Source organism: Mastomys coucha, unplaced genomic scaffold, assembly GCF_008632895.1.
Source record: "Mastomys coucha isolate ucsf_1 unplaced genomic scaffold, UCSF_Mcou_1 pScaffold14, whole genome shotgun sequence".
Classification (NCBI taxonomy): Eukaryota; Metazoa; Chordata; class Mammalia; order Rodentia; family Muridae; genus Mastomys; species Mastomys coucha.
Window position 1 is genome coordinate 39,263,575 of NW_022196896.1, and position 22,339 is coordinate 39,285,913.

The window sequence follows — 22,339 nt, forward strand, 5'->3', positions numbered from 1 at the left end:
ACCCCTTCTTGTCTTTAAATATCTACTAGGGGTTTTTACTCCATCTCAGACCATATTGTTCCCCGATACAAGACACAGAAACCTTTAGATTTATAATAAGCTTAAAAGCACTACAGCTAGTCAGGAATTAGTCCTCTGTGGTATTTTGTCTGCTTACTTGTGGTCATCTCTGAGATATAACTTGCCGTGTTCTGACTGGGCCACTCCTATTCCATCAGGCCAGCCTTCATGGCCATGTGCTGTTGATCCATGCTACCCTACGGTGACCTCCTTCCTTCTTCCCTTCGTCTCGCTCTTCCCCATGGTTCCTACCATAGAGCACAAGCCCAGGAACTTTTCTCTGCTCCTGCTCTTCGGCCCAGCCCAGGCTGTAGGCATCTTTATTAACCAAACAGGCATAACTTGGGGGGCAAGCATCATGGTGTACATGAGGATCTTCTCATCTTGGGCAACCAGATCTTGGTGACCATTCTTTGGTGTCTGAATACATAGCAGCAGCAGACCACCCTGCTTTCACCTGAGTGCAGCATCATGTCTAGTCTGTGTGGTGTTCTGGGATTGATTTCAGAGCTCCATGCAGGCAAGGAAAATATTCTACCAGCTAAACTACCTCTCTAGTCTATAGTTTTGCTGTTTTTAAGTTACCTTGTTATTTTTTGCATTTATAACTGACAATAGGAGTTATTAAAATTTTGATTAAATTTTGTGAAGGGCACAATAGTAGTTTCCACATAATTTTTTTTAAATTCATGGTTACATTAGTATTCAAAGTAATGATTTTTATTATGAAATATTTATATGTGTATGTATGTCATTATACTTTGTTTTTATTTGCTCCCCACCCTATTGTCCTTCCCTGTGCTCCCTTAAGCTCATACTGAACACATTAAAAAAAAAGCAAAACATTGAATTTATTTATGACATGGGGCTGGCAGTCCTGTGATGGTGAGAGAGCATTCGGTGGAGGTCAGTTCTCTCAGTTCATGGTGTCAAGGTGAGCTGAGGCTGTCAGGTGGGCAGCAAGTGCCTTTCCCACTGAGCTATCCCACTGTCCCTAAGTACAGCTTTTCTTGTTTTTAAACTACGTTTATTATTGTGTGTATGTATGAAATGTGGACATGAGAATCCAGGCACATGTGTGAAGATGAGGGGACAGTTTTCAAGAGATGAAATATTCATTCTCATGGCATCCAAGAATGGAAATTAGGGTGCCAGGCATTCTGGGCAAGGGCTTTACACGCTGAACAAGTATCTATTGGTTGCTTTCATTACTTCTTTTGAGAATCCTCATTCCAGTTTATTAGCCCATCTACTGTTTGGGTGATTTGCTTGTTTAGCAGGTTTTAAAGTTCTGTGTTGTTCCATCATCCTAGGTATTAACCCTTTGGTGTGTGGTTGGCAGAGGTCTCTCCTGCTGTAGGCTGTCTCCACTTTGCTGTTTGCTACCTTCCCTGTGCAGAAGGGTGGTGTTTCCATTTCATCCTTTCTGGAAGTTCTTGGATTATTTCCTGAGCAGTTGATGTAGTTATGTCTAGAAAACTGTTGCCTATGCTATATCTTTGTCTTAGTTAGGGTTTTATTGCTATGACAAACCCCGTGACCAAAAAGCAAATTGGGAAGGAAAGGGTTTATTCAGCTTACACTTCCGTATTGCTGTTCATTATTGAAGGAAGTCAGCACTGGAACTCAAGCAGGGCAGGATCCTAGAGTTGATGCAGAGGCCATGGAGGGATGCTCCTTATACTGGCTTGCTCCTCATGGTCTGCTCAGCTTGCTTTTTTAGAGTCCAGGACAACCAGCCCAGGGATGGCACCACCCATAATGGGTGAGGCTCTCTCCCATTGATCACTAGTTGAGAAAATGCCATATAACTGGATCTTATGGAGGCATTTCCTCAACTGAGGCTTCTTTTTCTCTGATTCTAGCCTGTGTCAACTTGACATAAAAATAGACAGTACATTCTTGAAGTGTAGACTTTCAGAGTATCAAACCTTCATTAATGTTTTTTATCTTATTTTGATTTAATTTTTGTGCAAGGTAAGAGATGTGGCCCTAGTTTCATTTTTCTACATGTGGAAATCTGTTGTACCAGCACCAGTTGTTAAAGAGGCTGCCGTTTTTCCAGTGTGTGTCAAAACATTAGGTAGTTGTAGCTATGTGGATTTGTTTCTGGATCATCTGTTTATTCTCTTTCACTGGGGTTATGCTGCACAGCATTCCCCTCTTCCCCATGTGTGTGCCTCTGCATAAATTGCTATAATGTATTATTCTTTATTTTCCTCTCTCAATATAGCCCCAACTGGCCTACAACTCACAAAGATCCACCTGCCTCTGTCTCTCTCCAGTGCTGTGATTAAAGGTATATACTGCCACACTCAGTGAATAATCTCACAAAATTTGATTTTTAAATTTTATGTCTATATGTACGCTGTGTGCAGATGCCTGTGGAGGCCAGAAGAGTGGATCAGTTCCCCTCTAGCTGAAGCTTAAGGCACTTGTGAGCTGTTGATGTGGGTCCTCTGCACGGGCAGCAAGGGCTTCTAACTATACTGAACTACCTCTCTATTCCTCTTTATCATATTTCTACAAAGAATCCAGAACTTGCTGATTTGAATACTGGCTGGCTAGCAAGCCTGAGGGATTTTTCTTTCTCTTCCTCTCCTGTGTTGTTGGATGTCAGGTATTTATTGCTATTTTCTCCCCTTTTCCCCTTAGGCTCTAAAGGCAGGTTCTCTATTGTCTGAACTATCTTCCAGATCTTGTATGTCTGTTTCTGTGCTAGTAGCATAGTGTTTTTATGATATGGCTCAGTAATATAATTTAAGATTAGGTTTTCTGTTCTTCCGGTATGGCTTTTTCTACTAAGGATTGTTTTAGTTATTCAGGACTTTTTTCTTTCAATATGAATTTAGCCTTTTTCCCAGTGGAATGAATGTCCTTGAGATTTGGTATGGATGGCATTGAGTCTGTAGACTGCCTTGGTGTAATACAGCCAATTCTGTTGTCTTCTACTGTCATCTTCATTTTCTTTCTTCAGTGTTTTAGAGTTTGTGTCTTAAACTTTTATTATGTTGAGACATGTTCTTTCTATTCCTGATTTCTTCAGGGCTTTTTATTATCAAGGGACGTTGAACCTTGTAAAGGGCCTTTTGTACATTGATTGAGGTGATTATATACTTTCTGTTTTTAAGTCAACTAATGTAATGAATTGTGGTTATTGATTTGTGTATGTTGAACCAACTTTGCATCCCTGAAATGAAATCAGATTGGTGGTTGTCTTAGTTTGCCTTTTCTTGCTGTAGTAAAGAAACCTGGGGAGGAAAGGGATTTTTCAGTCTATAGCTTATTATAGTCCATCTTGAAGGGAAGTCACAGCAGGTACTGGAGGCAAAAACCGACACAGAACCCTGCAGAAGTACTGCTTACTGGCTTCCTCTCTATGGCTTTGTCAGTTGGTTTCTTAACCCAGGACTACTTCCCAGGGGTGGCCCTTCCACAATGGGCTTAGACTTCCCACATCAATCATTGTCTTAGTCAGGGTTTCTATTCCTGCACAACATCATGACCAAGAAGCAAGTTGGGGAGGAAAGGGTTTATTCAGCTTACTTCCATATTGCTGTTATCACCAAAGGAAGTCAGGACTGGAACTCAAGCAGGTCAGGAAGCAGGAGCTGATGCAGAGGCCATGGAGGGATGTTCTTTACTGGCTTGCTTCCCCTGGCTTGCTCAGCCTGCTCTCTTATAGAACCCAAGACTTCCAGCCCAGGGATGGCACCACCCACAAGGAGCCCTATCCCCTTGATCACTAATTGAGAAAATGCCCCACAGCTGGACCTCATGGAGGCACTTCCTCAACTGAAGCTCCCTTCTCTGTGATAACTCCAGCCTGTGTCAAGTTGACACACAAAATTAGCCAGTACAATCATTAATCAAGTAAATGTCAGTCTGGTGGAGACATTTCCTCCACCACAGATGACTCTAGCTTATGTCAAATTGATGAAAAACTAGCCAGGACAGCCATGGCGTATGATCTTAATCTGTTCTTGAGTTTGATTTGCGACAAGTTTGGTCTATAGTTTTCTTTCTTTTGTGTTCTTAAATGATTTTGTCCTCAGGGTAATGCTGCCTTCAAAGAATGGGTTTCATACTGTTCCTTCCCATTTTATTTTATGGGACAATTTGAAAGATACTGGTATCAGCGTGGTAAAGTTGACTAGTGTGGATTCTTGTTTGTTGGGAGGCTTTGTGGCTGTCTCAGCCTCTTGTATTATTATGGATCTAATTAAGTTGTAGCCTGATTTAGGTTCAGCAGATTGTGGGTTGGAGTTTATACACATAAATTTATATACATAGATTTTTTTTCAGCTTTTTGTGAAAAATTTTCAAAGTACAACCTAATGATAGTCTCATTGGAATCCACAGTAGCCTCTACTTTATCATCTTTAATTTGATTAATTTTATTCTTCTCTCACTTATCCTTTGGTTAAATTGTCTAGGGAGGTAGCGGTTTTGTTTGTTTATTTTTTTATTTTTCAGTCTTTTTTATTTTTAAATATTTATTTATTTTATGTATATGAGTACACATTGTAGTTGTACAGGTAGTTGTGAGCCTTCATCTGGTTGTTGGGAATTGACTTTTAGGACCTCTACTCGCTCCCGTCAGCTCCACACGCTCTGGCCCAAAGATTTATTTGTTATTATAAATAAGTACACTGTAGCTGTTCGCAGATGCATCAGAAGAGGGCATCAGATCTCATTACAGATGGTTGTGAGCCACCATGTGGTTGCTGGGATTTGAGCAGTCTGTGCTCTTACTCAATGAGCCATCTCACCAGCCCTATTTTTTTTCAGTCTTTATTTCACTAATTTACACTCTGATTTCTTACAATCTGCTGTTTTTCAGTTTGGATTGTTCTCATTTTTCTCAGACCTTGAGGCATCTCAGTAGATAATTTGAGATGTTTTTTTAATTTGAAAAGAATTATGTGTCTATGTGTGTTGGCACAAATTAACTGGAAGGACTGTCAGTATCCATAAAGCTTCATGACCTTAAAGTTCTACCTACAGCTAGGTGAGATGAGAGGACCTGGGAGTGTACTTACCAAGAGCCAGCACAGCCGTGCAGGCAGAGACTGGGTAATAGCACTTCACAACCTAGGCTTGACATCCCGAGGAAACAGCTTAAGTCTGTGATCCATTATTTGCTCCCTTTCAAGATTTCATCTTGTGTTGCTTATGTATTTGGCAAAATCTCTTCTAGTGAAATCCAATTCTGTCTATTTTGTGTATGGCACCTCTACAGCTGAATTTTGGTAAATAAAACATAGCAATCATGGAATTACTAAAATTTTTAAACTTATTTTTTATTGTCTGATAATTTCGTATATGTATATAATGTTTTGATTGAGTAAGCGTTCCTTCTCCCTCCTATCTTCCTATCACCCCCAACACTTTTCCCTTCCAACTTGATGTGCTCTTTTAAAAAACCCAGAGTTGCCAGGCGGTGGTGGAGCACGCCTTTAATCCCAGCACTTGGGAGGCAGAGGCAGACATATTTCTGAGTTCGAGGCTAGCCTGGTCTATAGAGTGAGTTCAGGACAGTCAGTGCTACACAGAGAAACCCTGTCTCAAAAAACTAAAAAAAAAAAAAAAAAAACCAAAACCCACTGAGTCCACGTAGTGCTGCTGGATGTGTATGGGCATTCTGTAGCCTCTGAGGGGCCACATCCGAGAGGAAACATGTGGGCCTGTGTATTAGAGGCTTTCACAGGGGGAGTCGCTTCTGCTGCTGCAGTTGGTTTCACTTCTCTCCTTTCCAGGTCACTCAGTTACTCCTGGGTTGAGCTGGGCTGGCGAGAGGCCAACTAGCCAGTAAGGAGTGTGGCCCAGCTTCAGGCGGAGTTTCAGGAGAACAGACCTCTTCCCAAGTGTTACAGCTCTTAAAACAAAAGGTTCAGATGAGGGAGTAGTTCTTGCACACCTTTAATTCCCTGGGTAGGATTTATATACAGTTTAGGACAGCTGCTCCTTCTCACTGGTTTGCACTGAGAGCTTCGGGGAAAGCTTATTTGCATGTGGGAAAGCTTGGTGCTGCCTATAGTGACCGACATCACTCACCTCTGCGGGGGTGGGGGACGGGTGCTTGTGGGGACTGTAACTGCGCCAGGAGCCAGGAGTCCAGGAGGTGGGGTTGAACATTTTTCAGTCCCATGCAGGCAGAAATTACCACCCACCGGGTCTCTGGGGTTCCAGACCTTTCGCTCAACCGGAGCCAAATTGCCTGCACAGCCCACCACCCCACAGTCATAGCCACTGTGAGTTTGCATGTGTGATGCTGCTGCTGTTGTCTGTCTCTGAGGAGAAGGTTGAAGCATTTTCCCTGTTTTATCCTCTAACAGGAAAGGTTGTCAGGGCTTCTGTGGAGGTCCTTAATCCATGTGGCGTTGAAGTTTCCTCGAGCAGAACTTTCAAAGATTTGTCTATGTTTTCTGTCTCTAATTTCCCACTCTTCAAGTTTAATCAAGCGTTCTCTTTGACTGCTTACTCATAGAATTCAAGATTACTAATAACCCAAGCACAGGTAATTATCTTCTATTATTTTCTTTCATGATCTGTTGTTTCTCTGGCTTGGCAGGCTCACTTTTGGTTTTTCTCTTCTGTTCCTGGTCCTTTCTTGTGCAGAAAACTGTCGACATAGTTGAACCTTGAACTCCTTGTTTTTAGAACGTTTTTTGTTAGGTTGGCCTATGCTTGGAACTTACTGTAAGTGGTTTCTAAACTGACGTAAAACTATCCTATGTGATGAGAATGGCTCACTGTGCCCCAGTCTGTGTAAAGCACCCAGCTGCTGACCTCTTACTTTCTCTTGGGAAGCCTAGAACCTTGGTCATTTTGTATAAAGCCTTGGGCATTGATTCTCTGATAGCTTCCTGGGAGAGAGCACTGCTTGTGTGTTGTCACAGCCTGAGTGGTTAAAGGGATGACTGGGTTTTGTGTGACTCCCGTAAGGAAGAACTCTTTGTAGTCTGTGCCTGGTTTCTTGCCTGTTCCTGTTGCTAACTTTGGTTTTCATTATTTTACTGTAATAGCGTTGTTGTGAGTACAGTGACTTCTGAGTTGCTGTGACCTCCACTTGGTCATCATCCTGCAGGCGATCTTAGGAGAATATCAGGATCTTTTTGTCTTCGTTCTTTTTTGGTTCTTTTCTGTTCCTTTACCCATGATCAGGGATGCGTTCTGTATCTGAAGTCCAGGGTGATTGTAGCTAACATTTCTAGAAGTCATCTCTGATTTTTAAATAAAAATGCCACCGATCACCACCTTAGGTTCCAAAATAGACTATTTTTTTTGTGCTCTGAAGTCACAGTTTGTAAATTTGCAAAGCAAAAAAGACTGCAGTATACCAAATAAGGTGAAGTGATTCTTCATAGAACCTACATGGTTTGATTATTTTCTTTGAATGTTTTGAGGCTCTTACTGTGTTGCTCATGGCCTTGAACTTGTGATTGTCTTGCTTCAGCTTCCTAGTACTGGGACTATTGATTCATGTGCTTCACTATGCTTTGTAAATGTATCTTTTATTTTCCTGAAGTAATTGTCTCCATCTATTAACCTAGGCCTAGTCCTTGAAGCTTCTAGCCTCTGTACAATCTAATCTAGGCCTAGAATGTTTTCACCCTCTGAAACTTACTGTTGAATAAGCTCACTCTTTCTAGTTCTTTCTGAACTCCAAATGGCTGGTTCAACTCAGCTCTTCTGGCTCAAACTCTTCTCCAAGCTGACTGATTCAACCTAGCTTCTTTCTCCCTTGGCCTCTAATTAACTCTGGCAGTCTGTTCTAATCTTCTGGCTTCTTCTCATTCTCTGGCTCTTCTGTCTTTACCTCTGTCTCTCTTCAACTTGTCTCTGTAAATCTCTCCTGGTAAAACTGCCCCCTCTTCTCTTTGCCCCTGCTTTCTATAACTGTCCAGAAAAACTGCCTCCTCGTCTCTCCTTCTGTGCTGTTCTCTTAAATAGCTTCCCTTTCCTCTCTTCTTGTGAGAGTTGGGCAAATCCTATTTCAGATTCCTATTTCTCTGATTCATCACTTTTTCTACCACTCAGATCTCACTTTTAAACATTGATGCTTCTATCTACAAACTTTACCTTCATTGTTTGGGATATTATAGGTGTGTACTAAAGGCATGTATATTCCAGCCAGAGGGATTAAAGGTGTGTGCTAAGGCTGAGCCACACCATAGCTAGAAACAGGCATTTTTAGTAAAGAACACAATCCCAGGGTTCACAGTGTGATCGAATATCCTGCAACAGTGCTTGGCTGATTTCAACATGGCTGACTGATTTTAACAAACAAATTTCAAAATAATTTTATGGAAATTTGGGAAAGATTATCCAAAAGATAAAGTACATGTTTTGTCATTTAAAAAGAATACAAAAAAAGAGGTGGCAGAAGAATTTTGTATTGCTCTAAAATTTAGGTAATGGCAAAATGGAGGGAGTATAAAGATTCAGATTAACAAAGAGAGGTTATTGATGCCAGCAGCATTTAGTTATTTCTTGTGGCATACTTAGTATTTGGTTTACCTCACTGCAGCTGAGCATGCTGACTCCTGGTCTTGCATTGAGTCCAGTGAGTCTCTACAGTAACACTGCAGCTGAGACTTCTGACAGTGTACTGCTCATGTCTTCATAAGCCTCCTGCCAATGCAGAGCCTTGTAATCACCTCCTGTAATCTATCTTGGTTATTTGTTACATAGCACTTTCTCATGGAAGTATATTATGAAAGGAAGGAAATGCTTTATAGGAATTTGTTTCATATAGTGTTTATTGTGAGTGCTTTCTTAGGAGGCAAATTAAAAGAATGATTGTATGCTTTAGGTTTAAATATATTTTTATCCCACAGTTTTTACAGAAGCTTAATACTTCTTGACTGTTGGTCTTGAAACATAATGTTAACTGTCAGTGTCACTGATGCTTATTTGAAATGACATCACTAAGTGACCTTAAAATGACACTAGTACTTTTCTTGCCCATAGAGTCATCAGGAACAGCATGTAAGTAAGCCTCACTGTGTTAGATCAGGGTAGGGCCGCCGCTACCACTTGATAGAGATGGATATTTACATTGCTTTGTATAGTCAGTTTTATTCATTGAAATTTTACTTTATTACAATCATTTGTATGACCTGTGTGAATGTGGATGCAGGAATTGTAGAAGGCTTGGATGTCAGACAACTTCTGGAGTTGGTTCTCTCCTTCTGTGAGTTCCAGAGATTGAACTCATGTCATCAGGCCCTTTTGTTTTTTATGACCGACTTCTAACAATATAAGGTCTTAGTACTGGATAACAAAATAATTAGATAGTATTTTATGTTGACTAAACCTAGAATTTATACATAGGTATATAATAATTTATTTATTCTTTGAGACTAGGTCTCATTGTGTAGCTCCTCCTGACTTACAACTTGCTATACAGACCAGGCTGGCCTCAAACTTAGAGATCCACTGCCTCTGCCTCTTGAATACTGGAATTAACCCAGTTTATAATAGATTTACTAATAATATAAGAAGTATTCTGTACGATTGTTTACTAAGACAGTGTTGCAAATAGTATTTGAATTAGTAGTGGAAACCAAGTAACTTTCTTTTTCTTGTATACTGGGGATTGTATCAGGACTTTGTGCCTGGTTAGGCCAGTGCTCTCTATTACTGAGTTACATTCTTAAACTTTACTTCTGAGACAGGGTCTCGTAAAGTTGCCTAGACTGGGTTGTGGTTCCTTTTATCTAGTACAGTCAAGCCTTAAACTTACAGTTTTCAATCTACTTCAGCTTTGGAGTAGTTGGTTTGTAAAGATGAAATGCTCTTAGTAAAGTTGAACTTAATAGGGTCAGTAATTTATAAATGATCATGTTTCAAATTTTCCCTCCAGTTCTTCCAGAGAGGCCACAGATAGAATTAAAAATTGTAGTAAGACACACAATGAGAATGACTTCCAGGAACCAGCAGTCTGCCGATTTCCAGCTTGAGAAAGCTAGTCCCAGAGGAAGGCACCACTGTTCAGCACTGTTGTCACTCTCTCCTTGACATCACAGAGCATTCATTGTGACCATGTGTCACAAGACATGATGCTCTGCTTATTAGTTACTGTCCTCTCTGCAGTTGAACTGCTAAGTACCAGGAGAGGATGACATTAATTAAACTAAAATTAATGAAGCAAATCAATTAAATTTCTTGCTTTAATTTTGCTGTCTTCTTGAAAACAAGATAGCTGAGTTGGTGATGTAGCTCATTTGGTAGAGTGCTTGCCTAGAATGCAGAACTGCCTGTTTTCAGTACCCTCAGCACCATTTAAACTGGGTCATCTTAGCACTTGGAGATGGAGGAGAATCAGAAGTTTAAGTCCAGCTTGGGCTACATGAGGGTCAGTCCAGTCTCAAAACAACAGCAACACCAATAAAAACAAAGGAAAAGATGAAAAAAACAAGATGCTAAATAATAATTTAAATAGGGGAAAATAATATACACTTGTAAACATCCTTACATGTACAATAACCTAAAACTATTTTAATGTAGGTACATAAAAAACTCTGAAGGAGACACAAGAAATACAATGTTCTGGGCAGGGCAACAGGATGGCTTGTGTTCACAAGTGGGAATAATATTCACCACTACATCTGTGTATCACCCACTGAAGCATTCAAAATAGGAAACCTTATAGGAAAGTCCTTATGTGTCTTATTATAGGAGGGAGAACTTCATTGACCTTGCTTGAAAAGGAATCTGTGGCTTAAGCTGTTTTCTTTTTTAGGAATTGAATATGGCTTAAGTTTACCACTTGGAGAAGATTATGAACAGAAGAAACATAAATTAAAAGAAGAATTGAGGCAAGATTATAGACGCTATCTTACTCAGGTAAGTTGTTCTGTTAATGAGTTGTATTTTGTCTGTTTAAATTTATTTCTGAAATTTACTTTTGAGAAGTGTTGATCATGGGTGATATCTGAGTAACTAGTGAAAAATAATTCTTGGTGGAAAAATGTGAAAACGTGTGTTGTGGAATAATAGACTCTTCCTGGAGCAACAAGACCCTGGGTTTAGACTCTAGCACAGGAGGGTGTTTCACTAGGGAAATGGATTTTAATATTAAAGGAGATTCACCGCTGTTCAACAGTGGTTGTTTCTGTAAAGCTGTCTTTGTCTACAGAAGCATATCCACTATTCCCCACAATGTAGTAAAATGACCTGAAGGGTTTTAGGTAGTCATTATTTTTTCTTTTGGTAAGTGTATAAATTTTCTGTTAACAATTTTATTAACTACTATGTTCAGTCATGTTTTTTCTTCATCACTGTGACAGAGTATCTGAGAAAAACAGTGTGAGAGAAAAGATTTTAGAGGTGCAGTGTGAGGCCAGCTGTGGGCCTATGGCAGGAGCATGCTGCAGAACAAAGTAATATCATGGCAAGCAGAAGAGTGTGCAGATAAGAAACAGCCCCAGCCGAGAGGGCAGCCCTCAGCAGGAGCCCCCAGCCGAGAGGGCAGCCCCCAGCAGGAGCCCCCAGCCTAGAGGGCAGCCCCCCAGCAGGAGCCCCCAGCCTAGAGGGCAGCCCCCCAGCAGGAGCCCCCAGCCTAGGGGGCAGCCCCCAGCAGGAGCCCCCAGCCTAGAGGGCAGCCCCCCAGCAGGAGCCCCCAGCCTAGGGGGGCAGCCCCCAGCAGGAGCCCCCAGCCTAGGGGGGCAGCCCCCAGCAGGAGCCCCCAGCCTAGGGGGCAGCCCCCAGCAGGAGCCCCCAGCCTAGGGGGCAGCCCCCCAGCAGGAGCCCCCAGCCTAGGGGGCAGCCCCCAGCAGGAGCCCCCAGCCTAGGGGGCAGCCCCCAGCAGGAGCCCCCAGCCTAGAGGGCAGCCCTCAGCAGGAGCCTTTTGGGACATGGCATATTCAGACCTGAACAGCACTAATAGCTTTGCTGTTTGATTTAATGTTTTATTTAGGAGAACCAACCTCTTTGTAATTACCAAATTATCTAATGATTATCAGCTTATGAGTTTTACAATGTAGTTTCCTTTATAAGTTCTAAAAATACTTCAGGCAATCATCATTTTGGTCATCTATAATACTCTTGGCTTTTCCTTTGCTTTATAAATACTTGTTTCAAATTGTCTTAACTGACTTGTAATCGGTAAGAACACTCTTTACTGAATACATGTTATCAATGGTTTGTTTCTCTTGACTTTAGGGCATTACACAAGCAAAAAGAAAGGTAGGGTTGCCTGCATAAATGTTCTCTTTTAGTTTGTTTTTAAAAAGGGATAATAGCTTATAATGCTTTGCACCTATGTGATTCATATCAAGTAGAAAAGTGGCTTCTTTGGTGTCCACGGCTTTGAGTGGCACCTTTCTGTGTCTGTTTGCCAGGATGGCAGTCTACACATTACAGTTGTCTGTTGATGCAGTCATGGCTTTGATTTCCGCTCTGCATTTGTTTTCATTGCTTTCTTATAAATGTCCTGGAACTGTTGTGTGCTTGCTTTTTAGCTTGTCTATTTTTGTTCCACAATTTATACTGGTGATAATATAGTCAAGATATTTTAAAATGTTTTGGATTATGTATTATTATGATTTGGATTATTTGATATTTTTGTACCAAGTCAAGCTGATCACATTTGTTAATTTACATGGGAAAACAAAGCACCAGTTAATAGTTTTACAAGCCATTTAAAAATAATTTCATACATTTGATCACTCAACTAATGTTTAAAAACTACCAGTAGTTAAATATAGTATAGATCATGTCTTCAAAGGGCTTAGGGTTTAGCTATGGATATATGACTTCATCAAGATCAGAAAATCTTAACTCTAGTAAGATGCTTGATAAAGCATTACAGAATAGGTAGAATTTGAATATTCAAAAGGCAAAATAGAAAAAGCTTTCTAAGTGGAGAATTTAAACTGAAGAAATTATGGACTGTAGGCTTTTGATTCATTTCAGTGAGACATTTCCCAGCCTGACTAGCTAGATGATAGCCGTTTCATAGAGGATGGAGAGAGCGTGATGTAGATAGAGAGGATTGTGATGCTGACAGGCCATCCATGTGATGGACTGTGGTGAATGTTCAGGAAGGGATAACTGCTCTAGGACAGCTACTTGTACTTGTTAGAGGCACATTAACTTAAAGTCTACATCTTAACTGAACTTGTACTAATTTCCAGTCTGTTGTTATGATGCTTTTCAGAATGATCCTATGGCTAACTAAATATTTGATTCCTTACTAACTTTTGAATAAAAAATTCTAATTCCTTAGTGTGCCACACCTTTCCTGCTCTAGCTTGACTTCCTAGGCCTGACCCTCATACCTTCCCTGCTCTATCCAGCTCTTATTCAGATGTGTACAATTGGAAAAAGAAGGATAGGGGGCTGGGCATGCCTTGTAACAACATGGTTTTAGCTTGTGAGACTTGGCTCCAGAAGGTGGACAGTGCTGAAAGGTGGACGAATGAAGAGCAGATGTGGAATTATGTGGAGTGTGATATATCAGACACCGAATCATGTCTCAGGCAACAGCAAGACAGAAGGGCTAGCCAGAGGTAGACCGTGCTAGCCAGCCTTTCTCACAAACAGCGGGCATTCCCAGGATCAGATAAGAAGCAATCCGGGGGATAGAGATGTAGCCATGTGGCACAGCACTTGCCTTGCATGGAATTCAAAGCCATCCTGGGATCCATTGCAATGTTGAGGCTAGCTTAAGCTACATGAAACTTTGCAAAAAAACCCAATAAAAACAAAAGAAGTGGGTGAAGGAAGGAAAGAACCAAAGAGAGAATAACACAGGGCATGGATGTACATAATTGTAAGCTTAGCACTAGAAAAACGGAGGCAGGAATGAGGTCAGCCTGAAGTAAGACAACTGTCTCAAGAACAAAACACAGCCTGCAGTGGTGGTGTGTACCTTTAATCCTAGCACTCAGGAGCCAAAGGGAGTATGAGGCCAGCCTGGACTACAGAGCAAGTTCCAGGACAGCCAGGGCTACACAGAGAAACCCTGTCTTAACAAGCAAGCAAGCAAACAAACAAACAAAACAGTGCAAAAGATCAACTTAACTATTGCTAGGAAGAACCATGAAAGAACAAATACCACATTTTTTTCTTAGTTTTTAGAATAAAGGATGCTTGGTATTCCTATTGAGCAGATTGAACAGTTTTAAAATTCAATCAGTAAATTAATTTCATTTGTTCATAGCTCTTTCTTGAATCTTAAACTTTCTATCTGGCTATTTACTTGGTGTTCTTACTTTGAAATAGTACTTATCTGTTGCGTACATGTCCGAAAAGGAACTCATTAGCACCATTTTCATTTTTTTGCTATAGAAGCTTACACTTTCTATAGCTTGTTCTTTTTATTTAGTAACTTATTTTGATTATAGCAGTTGTGACCTGATGGACCCCAAATGTATGAAAGAGTTACAGCACTTATTGAATTCAAGTTCTTGTGGTTAGATATGGTGGCACATTAATCAGGGTAGGGGGAGGGGTCAGAAGGCCAGGAAAGCAGAGGGCAGGGGCAGGGGCAGGGGCTTTTCTTTGAAATGATTAGGTATATAGGGTACTTGGGCATGGTGGTGAACAAAGGTAAGATCCAATCCGTCCTTGATAGTTCCTTTTAACAGAGAAGCTTATTAGAGTTCCATACCAACTTTCAAATTGGTTGTTGTAAGTTTAGATTTATTGGGACCTTCATAGTGACTTGATTTATTATATACAGTCCATTTACTTTCCATAGACAGTCAGTCTGTTATCAAACATCCCATGTTTTTAATATAATGCGACTTAAGCAGATAGTGCATTATATTGCTGTTATTTGTTATAAAGCAAATAACATAAGCTTATTATTGTTTTCTTGATGTTTAAACTAGTAACAGGAAAGCATTAAATGGTCAACAATTGCTTAATGATTTCATGCATGCAGGAAATTAAATAGGCCAACATATACTGATTTAGCTTTTATGATGTAGTAGTATAGATGATATTGCCCATTTTAGAGGTGAAAAAACTGAAACAAAGAAGCTAAGTGACTTATTTAGCATTTTTTACTAAGCAGTCAAAGATTTTTTTCATTTGCTTTATTTAAAGTGTTCAAAGAGACTTTATATGTATATCCTCTTTGATCCCTACCCCAACTTTGTGTGTAGGACAGGTGCCATTCTCACTTTATGGAAGAATGTGTATCAGAGAAATTAACTGACTTGGTCAGTGTTGTGTGACTCATTTGTGTGGATGTTAGTTGTAGAAGCTTGAGTTCTAGGTCTTTGGACACCCAGGCTGATGCTTGGTAGTGTTCACTAATGAATGCTTAGTGGACATGAATGGAAGACACACAAGAAAACAGCAATGGAAGTTTAGTTTTGGGATTCTGTGCATATATTTATTTAGATAACTACAACAAACATCAAAACAAAACACTGCAGGTATTCATAAAGATAGTGGTGCAGAAGCTAAAAGAATGAAGAATATATACTTAGAGGACTATAAATTGGAAAAAAATCAACCCTTTCCATGATTTAATCACCCTGATTCAAGGGATATGTATGTGTTGCAAAGCTAAGTTAAAGCTTGAATCCCTTTTTCAGGGAGTTGATTTGAAGATTCGTTTTTATAGTCATTTTTGTGTGCTTTGTAGACTAGTCTCTGAATCCATCTCCATTCCATCCTGCTGTGCATTATGGAGCAGGTTAGAATATAGAATGTAAAGAAGTTTTGGAACCTAGAAAATCAATTAGCTAATATATATTTTATTGTGCATATATACAGAAAAATTTCCTACCTACTGGTGAAACAGACCCGTCTACTCTGGGAGTTTCTCTTCCTATTGATGAGCGGTTATCTGCCAAGGTAGGTAGATAGGGGTAAGAGTTTCCTGAGGCTACAAAATCATGAGAGAATATACTTTTAATTACATCATTTGTCCCTATTTGAGTATAGTCTTTTAAAAAGTCTATGGAATTTCTAGTTGAGTCATTTGAAAATGTATTTTAAACATTAGTGATAGTGACATTAGTGATAGACTTCTTTAATGTGTTGATTCTTTATTTTATTTACTTAAGTATTCAGTTTATTATTTCAGCATTGATACATGAGCCACAAAGTCTGTGTGATACAGTTATCAGTGACATGGGTGGTTGTGAAAGGGTAGTATTGCTGGGCCAACTGTGTTTCTATCAGTCCACTGATCCAAACCCTGATTGTCTAAGAAATAGTAGCAACATTAAATAGTATGTAAGATACAATGGACAGTTACTAAGTTTCAAAAAGCAAACCTAATTTGTACTCCTTTAGATTGTGTTGTTTCAGTAACATTGAACACAGTAGGACTTAAGAAAATGTCCTAATGCAATATATTTGAACAGAGCAGTTCTATTACAGAATTTTAATTTGTGTATGTGATTTTTATCATTTTGTGTTAGCTCTTCTTTAACTTGGGGAATAAAATAGTACTAAGTATTTTGGTGCTCTGGGGGATAATAGGAGGGATATGATACTGATAAGCACTGGGACAAAAAGAATCACGATGGTTTATAACTGGAGTAGTTCCAGTCTTTTAGTGACTTCATATGTTAATGAATCAAACAGCATAATTCATGTATATTTGCAGGTCAGTTCCCTGTTTATGCCCTTCAAAGACTTTCTGTCCTTAAAATCATTAGGAAAGCTAAGAGTTCTGATGTGTATGCTTCTGCTTTCATGAAAGGCTCCCCTCCTCCTTGAAGCTGAAGTTAACATTGCCTTTTAATTTTTTTGTAAAGGAAAGGTTGAAACTTGAACGCAACCGAGAATACAATCAATTTCTCAGGGGTAAGGCAGAATCCACAGAACAAGTCAGACAGGTAGAAAAGAATATTGAGGTATGTTTTACTTTTATAAGGTGGTTTTTAATATCACCTGCATGGGTGGGCTGCTAGCAGGTGGGTGGTGCTAGTGTGGTGGTCATGTTTGCTCCACCCTCCTTGACTTTGTTTTTATTTTAAGTGGTTTTTAAATTTTGACAGTTTCTAGGCTACTTTTTTATGTAATAGAATAACTGAAAGATGGAGTTCTTTTTAAAATTTTATTTTTTAAAATCATTTTAAAAAATATATCATTTCCTCTCTCTCATTTCCTCCCTTCAAGTCTTTCCATGTTGTTCCCTATTCCTTTTCAAATATATGGCCTCCTTTTCTTTAATTGTTATTGTTACATATATATGATGCATAAATATATAAATATAAAGCTGTGGAGTCCCTTTAACGTTGCTTATATAAATATGGTTTAAGGGCCGACCACTTGGTGTTGGCATCGAGTTAGGGGTTCATTCTCATGGAGGAGTATCTCCCTCCTCGCCTGGCATTAGTTGTGTTTATACCACTCTGGCCTCTAACTTACAGAGATCTACCTGCCTCAGCCTTGATTAAAGGTGCGTGCCACTGCACTTGGCTGACATAACATCATTTAACACACATACATGCAAGATATATGTAATTTTAGGTAAATATAAATTAATGATTCCCTTTGGCTCTTTAAAAAAGATTCATTTATTTTTCTCTTACTTTAATGGCTTTTTTATTAAATATCAAAGTTGAGATATATATTAATATATTTTAAGGATAGTTATTAGACTTCTATTTAATAAAGACTTTAATTAAATTATATATGATAATGTCTCATTAAGCTTTGTTTCTTTTTTAATTCAACAGCCTAAGAGTCAAAGAAATAAAAGCCCTGTTACTCAAAGTAAGTCTGATCTGCCTTCACAAATCCAGACTTCATACAGACACTCAGAGGGACCCTCCTACGAAAGACTGCGAGAGGAGGGCCAGTACCCACAGCTTGGTGATGAAATTGAATTAAGGAACAGAAGACTGCTTAAACTGACAAATGAAGAAATAGGCATTTCTGGTACAAAACATCAACGCTTTTCCAGCAAGGCTGGTGTTCCAGAGAGAAGAGCTCGTAGGTTTAATGAAGAGCGTCTGCTTGACAGACAATATTGTAGAGCTGACCGAGATCCTGACGTAAGTGAAGAAATGGATGAGAGGTTTAGATTTGAAAGTGATTTTGATAGAAGACTTTTGAGAGTTTATACAAATGACAGGTATTTACACCTTCATTTTTATTCTCTTTATTTACTTAATATGCTGTTAGTTTTATAGTTACAGTAGAGAAAAGCAGTTTTATTTGATTTATTGTATTTAATTTAGTTAGACTGTCTGTTTTGTGAAACACCATTATTTTATGTGTCATTGAAGGGAGATAAAACATTCAGAATGAGGACCTTGTTAAAGCTAGAAAGGAGAACGTGTATCCCCTTAGTCTAAAAGTGAATGGAAGCATTCTTATAGAGGCATTTCTTGTCTCAGCCTTAACCAAGTAGGAGAGTAAAAAAGAACCAAAATCTTGCATGTGAATTTGAATTCTAAAGCAGCAATGGATTCAGATTCACAGTCTGGATTCCTATTGCTGGTGGCTTCAAAGAAATTCCAAGGTAAGAACTCAGGTTGTTTTGGATCACAGCTTCCCGGATGACTGACAGGGCTAAAGCCCACTTCTCTATGCAGTGAGTTAAAGCTAGATTGATTGGCACCTTAGTATTAGATGTTAAAATGTATGGAAAAAGGGACATTGTAACATAGATGAAATGCAGTGTGTGCCTTTACTGTTTGTACATATCAAGTATCTTTATCAATGTATTTTAAATGGGCTTTATGTAATTGAAAAGACATTGACTTTTCACAGTCAGATTTCCCAGGGTTTTTCATTTCCTTTAACTATTGATTTTGTGATGTTGTTTGGAACTTCTTAACTATAAGTTGTTGTTTTTATTTACCATATTGCATAACTTGGCATATATTTTCCTAACTATTAGCTATAGAAATACTACAGAGCCTACATTTGTAGGCTAACTTGAAGGATTACTTGTAAGTTTTGGGACCTGTTTTGTTTAATAGTCTGAATATTTAATTTTTTTTAGTATTTTAGAAAATATCAGGAATCAATGCGTATTGTCAGTATTTTGATTACTAATAACAGTACAAAGCTGACATGTGTCTTTATTCTGTATCCTAATTTAGATAATGTGAATTTAAATTTGATATCAAGAATTAGAAATGTGGATTGTATATTGTAGTTTCTTTGAGCTGAATCCAATTGTTTGTACTTCAGAAAATGCTCCAAATCCTTTTATAATATCTTATATTATTAAAAGACCTCTCAGTTCCCAGTGTGGAAAGCACAGGTACTCCTGGAATCTTGATGGTGCCTTCTCTGTACCTGAGAACTTTGTAAAGCTTTTATATCCTCTTTATGATAATTACCACCAGAATATAATGAAAACAGAACTTTAAGTCTGGAATTTTTTGAGACTTTGACAATTGATGCCTTGCTTTTCACATATGGAAACAAATGCACTAGTTGTATTCTAATCATTTGAGGACTGTATCATAACCTCCTGTATCTTTGAGTGCAGGGACCCCAGTGACCTTCCTCTATCAACTTCCTTAAATTGTATTGAGATTATGTAAGGATGAGTTCTTTTTTGTTTTGTTTTGATTTTTGTTTTTTTTTTTCTAGACAGGGTTTCTCTGAGTAGCCCTGGCTGTCCTGGAACTCACTCTGTAGACCAGGCTGGCCTCGAACTCAGAGATCCTCCTGCCTCTGCTTCCCAAGTGCTGGGATTAAAGGTGTGTGCCACCACTGCCTGGCAAGGATGAGTTCTTATGATCTCAATTCTGAACACTATTTCTTCAAACTAGAAGGCTATATTTTGTTAATATATCAGCTGCCACATCTTCATATGTTTGGCTGTTTCTCATGTTTCTTGATAATACAGGTTATATATCCATCTCCTAGTTGAAAAAAAGTTTCACATTAGTCATTCCATAGGTTATATTTAATGGATGTAGTTGTTAGTAAAAGAAGTAACCCTATTTTCTGAGATTTCCTCGTTCCTGCATTTTTTTAAAAGTTTTTGATCAATTCTACTTTTATAGTGATGCTTTATTTTTATAATTTTGGTATCAGTTTCTTTCTCCTTACCTTACAACTTCCTAACATACCTGCTGTATAATGAATGGTACATTTCTTTCTTAAAGATAGGGCAGTGAAAGCTCTCCAGGAAGTGGGTTTTTTTTTCCTAAAGTCATACCATGAATTGGTCAGTGTTCTTAAATAATTAACAAAGTGGTTCTCACTATGACTAACGATTTGTATTCTGTGTGTTTGTGTGTATTGAGATTTCTGAAGTTGAATGTAAATAGGGTTTTTTAAATGATACTTTGAATTATGCTAGTGTTTATTATTTATTAACTGAGTAGAAGTTAACATACTATTTTTTAATCTTTTACTTTACTATTAACTAGTCAAAGAAGTTTCCAGTATTGGAAATGCTGTTTTTCAGTTTCTGTGTGATTAATGTGGTTTAACATTTCCATTCAATTTAAATATAGTTGTATATTTATAATTAATAGATATTTAGTAAAGTTCTGAAGTAGTTCTTTCTCTGAAACTTGAATCTGTACGAATCACATAGATTAAGTGCCTAGTGTATATGTTCCCTTAGATTTAATATGTAAGATACAAATGAGAAATGTCTAATTAGAAGCTATCCATTGGTGTTTGCTTCTCACTTTGTACCTTTAATTTTTCTTCAGAAAGGTCGTTTTAGTAATTTTTAAAAGATTCATTTTTAAAAAATTTTATGTGTATGTATATGTTCCTAAGTTTATGTGTACAATGTGCATGTACAAAATGGTGAAGGTCAGAGGATTTCATATTCCCGGGATCTGGAGTTTCAGGCCGTTGTTAGCCATCTCCTATGGTTCTGGAAACTGAACCAGGGCCTTCTGCAAGAGATTTATGTGCTCTGATTTCTGACCCATCTCTCTAGCCCCATTTTCAACAGATTTTTTTTTCACACTAAAGATACTAGAAAAATACTAACTACAGAAATGGAAGAGAGCTGGAAATGATGGGTTAATGTTGCTCACAAGGCAGCATCTCAGAAATCCTGAGAGCAGGACTCAGGAGCCAGTTACATTACTTACATGCGCCAGTTACATCACTCACATGCATGGATGCATGGAAACTCACAGCTTCAAAATGTAAATCAAGTTATAATTTCTGTTTAAATGTAATAATTCATGTCTCTGAATATTAAGGGCAATATTGATGGATTGAGGTGTCGTGTGTGAACCTGTGTATGTAATTACATACACTGTAGAGCGGTTTAACCCTTAGCAAAGATCATTTCTCGGCTATAAGAACAGTTTTCATTTGGCTGTAGCTCTGACATCATAGCCAATCAGAGAGCTTCTCGGGCATTGGCCTGAGTAGTCTTAGTCATCAGTGCACGACCGCTGGGTAGTTTGGAGGGCAGCTTAGGCTGAGAGGCTGTGAGGCAGCAATGGTGAGGCTCCTACTTGCTTTCAGAACAGTTCCTAAAAGAGCTGTTAATCCACCATAAAAAATATTGTAAACTAAAGAGAGCTGAGAGTAAATACATCAAACGTTAAGGTAAAGCTTCTTAATTAAACAAGAAAATTAGCAAATGAAGTAAATTCCATAAAAATAATATATAGTTTTTTTAAAAACAGAATCAGGTGGCTATGATGTATGTAGCATAATGATAGAGTGTTTATCTACTCAATATTTTCTTTCTTAGATTTTTTTTTTTTCTTTCGAGACATGTTTTCTCTGTGGAGCCCTGGCTGTCCTGGAACTCACTCTGTAGACCAGGCTGGCCTCGAACTCAGAAATCCGCCTGCCTCTGCCTCCCAAGTGCTGGGATTAAAGGTGTGTGCCACCGCCCGGCTCTTTTTTAGATTTTTAACAGGGTTTCTTTGTGTAGCCTTGGCTCTCCTTGAACTCACTCATTCTGCAGACCACTGACCTTGAACTCACCTGCCTCTGCCTTCAAATGCTGGTATTAAAGGTGTGCATCACCACTGTACAGTCTACCCAGTATTTTCAAGTCCCTGAGTTTGATACCCATTCCTACAGAAAGGTGAAATGTATGGAGATTCAATATGGCTATTGAATTTTCAGTCCTAAATTTATTAAGAATAAAAAGTTGACTAAGATTCTAAACTACCTCTTGGTTCATGAATCTCTATATCTGAAGCATTTTAAAAGGTCTTATATTATTCTATGGGTTTTGTAGTTTTATTTATTAGCAATTTTAATTCTTCTCACCCTCTCACAATCTTAATCTGTAGAGCATTAAGCTTAGGAGTAAATGTGCTGAAGAGACCATGAGCTATATTTTTGTGTGGGTTCTTGGCTCTGACTATTACAGTTAAGGTTGTAAATACAAATATTG

At 38.7% G+C, this 22,339-nt stretch overlaps 1 protein-coding gene across 13 annotated transcripts in view; it reads left to right on the forward strand.

Moving 5' to 3' along the window:
- Cspp1 (centrosome and spindle pole associated protein 1) overlaps window positions 1-22,339 on the forward strand; it is a 96,604-nt gene that overhangs the window by 18,828 nt on the left and 55,437 nt on the right. For 9 of the 13 annotated variants that reach the window (XM_031366826.1, XM_031366825.1, XM_031366829.1 and 6 more), the window contains 5 exons: window positions 10,811-10,914; window positions 12,232-12,255; window positions 15,802-15,882; window positions 16,794-16,892; window positions 17,721-18,118. In XM_031366826.1, coding sequence (XP_031222686.1) covers window positions 10,811-10,914; window positions 12,232-12,255; window positions 15,802-15,882; window positions 16,794-16,892; window positions 17,721-18,118 — 706 coding nt within the window. The remainder of the gene's footprint in view (window positions 1-10,810; window positions 10,915-12,231; window positions 12,256-15,801; window positions 15,883-16,793; window positions 16,893-17,720; window positions 18,119-22,339) is intronic. The other 4 variants (XM_031366832.1, XM_031366827.1, XM_031366831.1 and 1 more) reach the window with 1 other exon arrangement.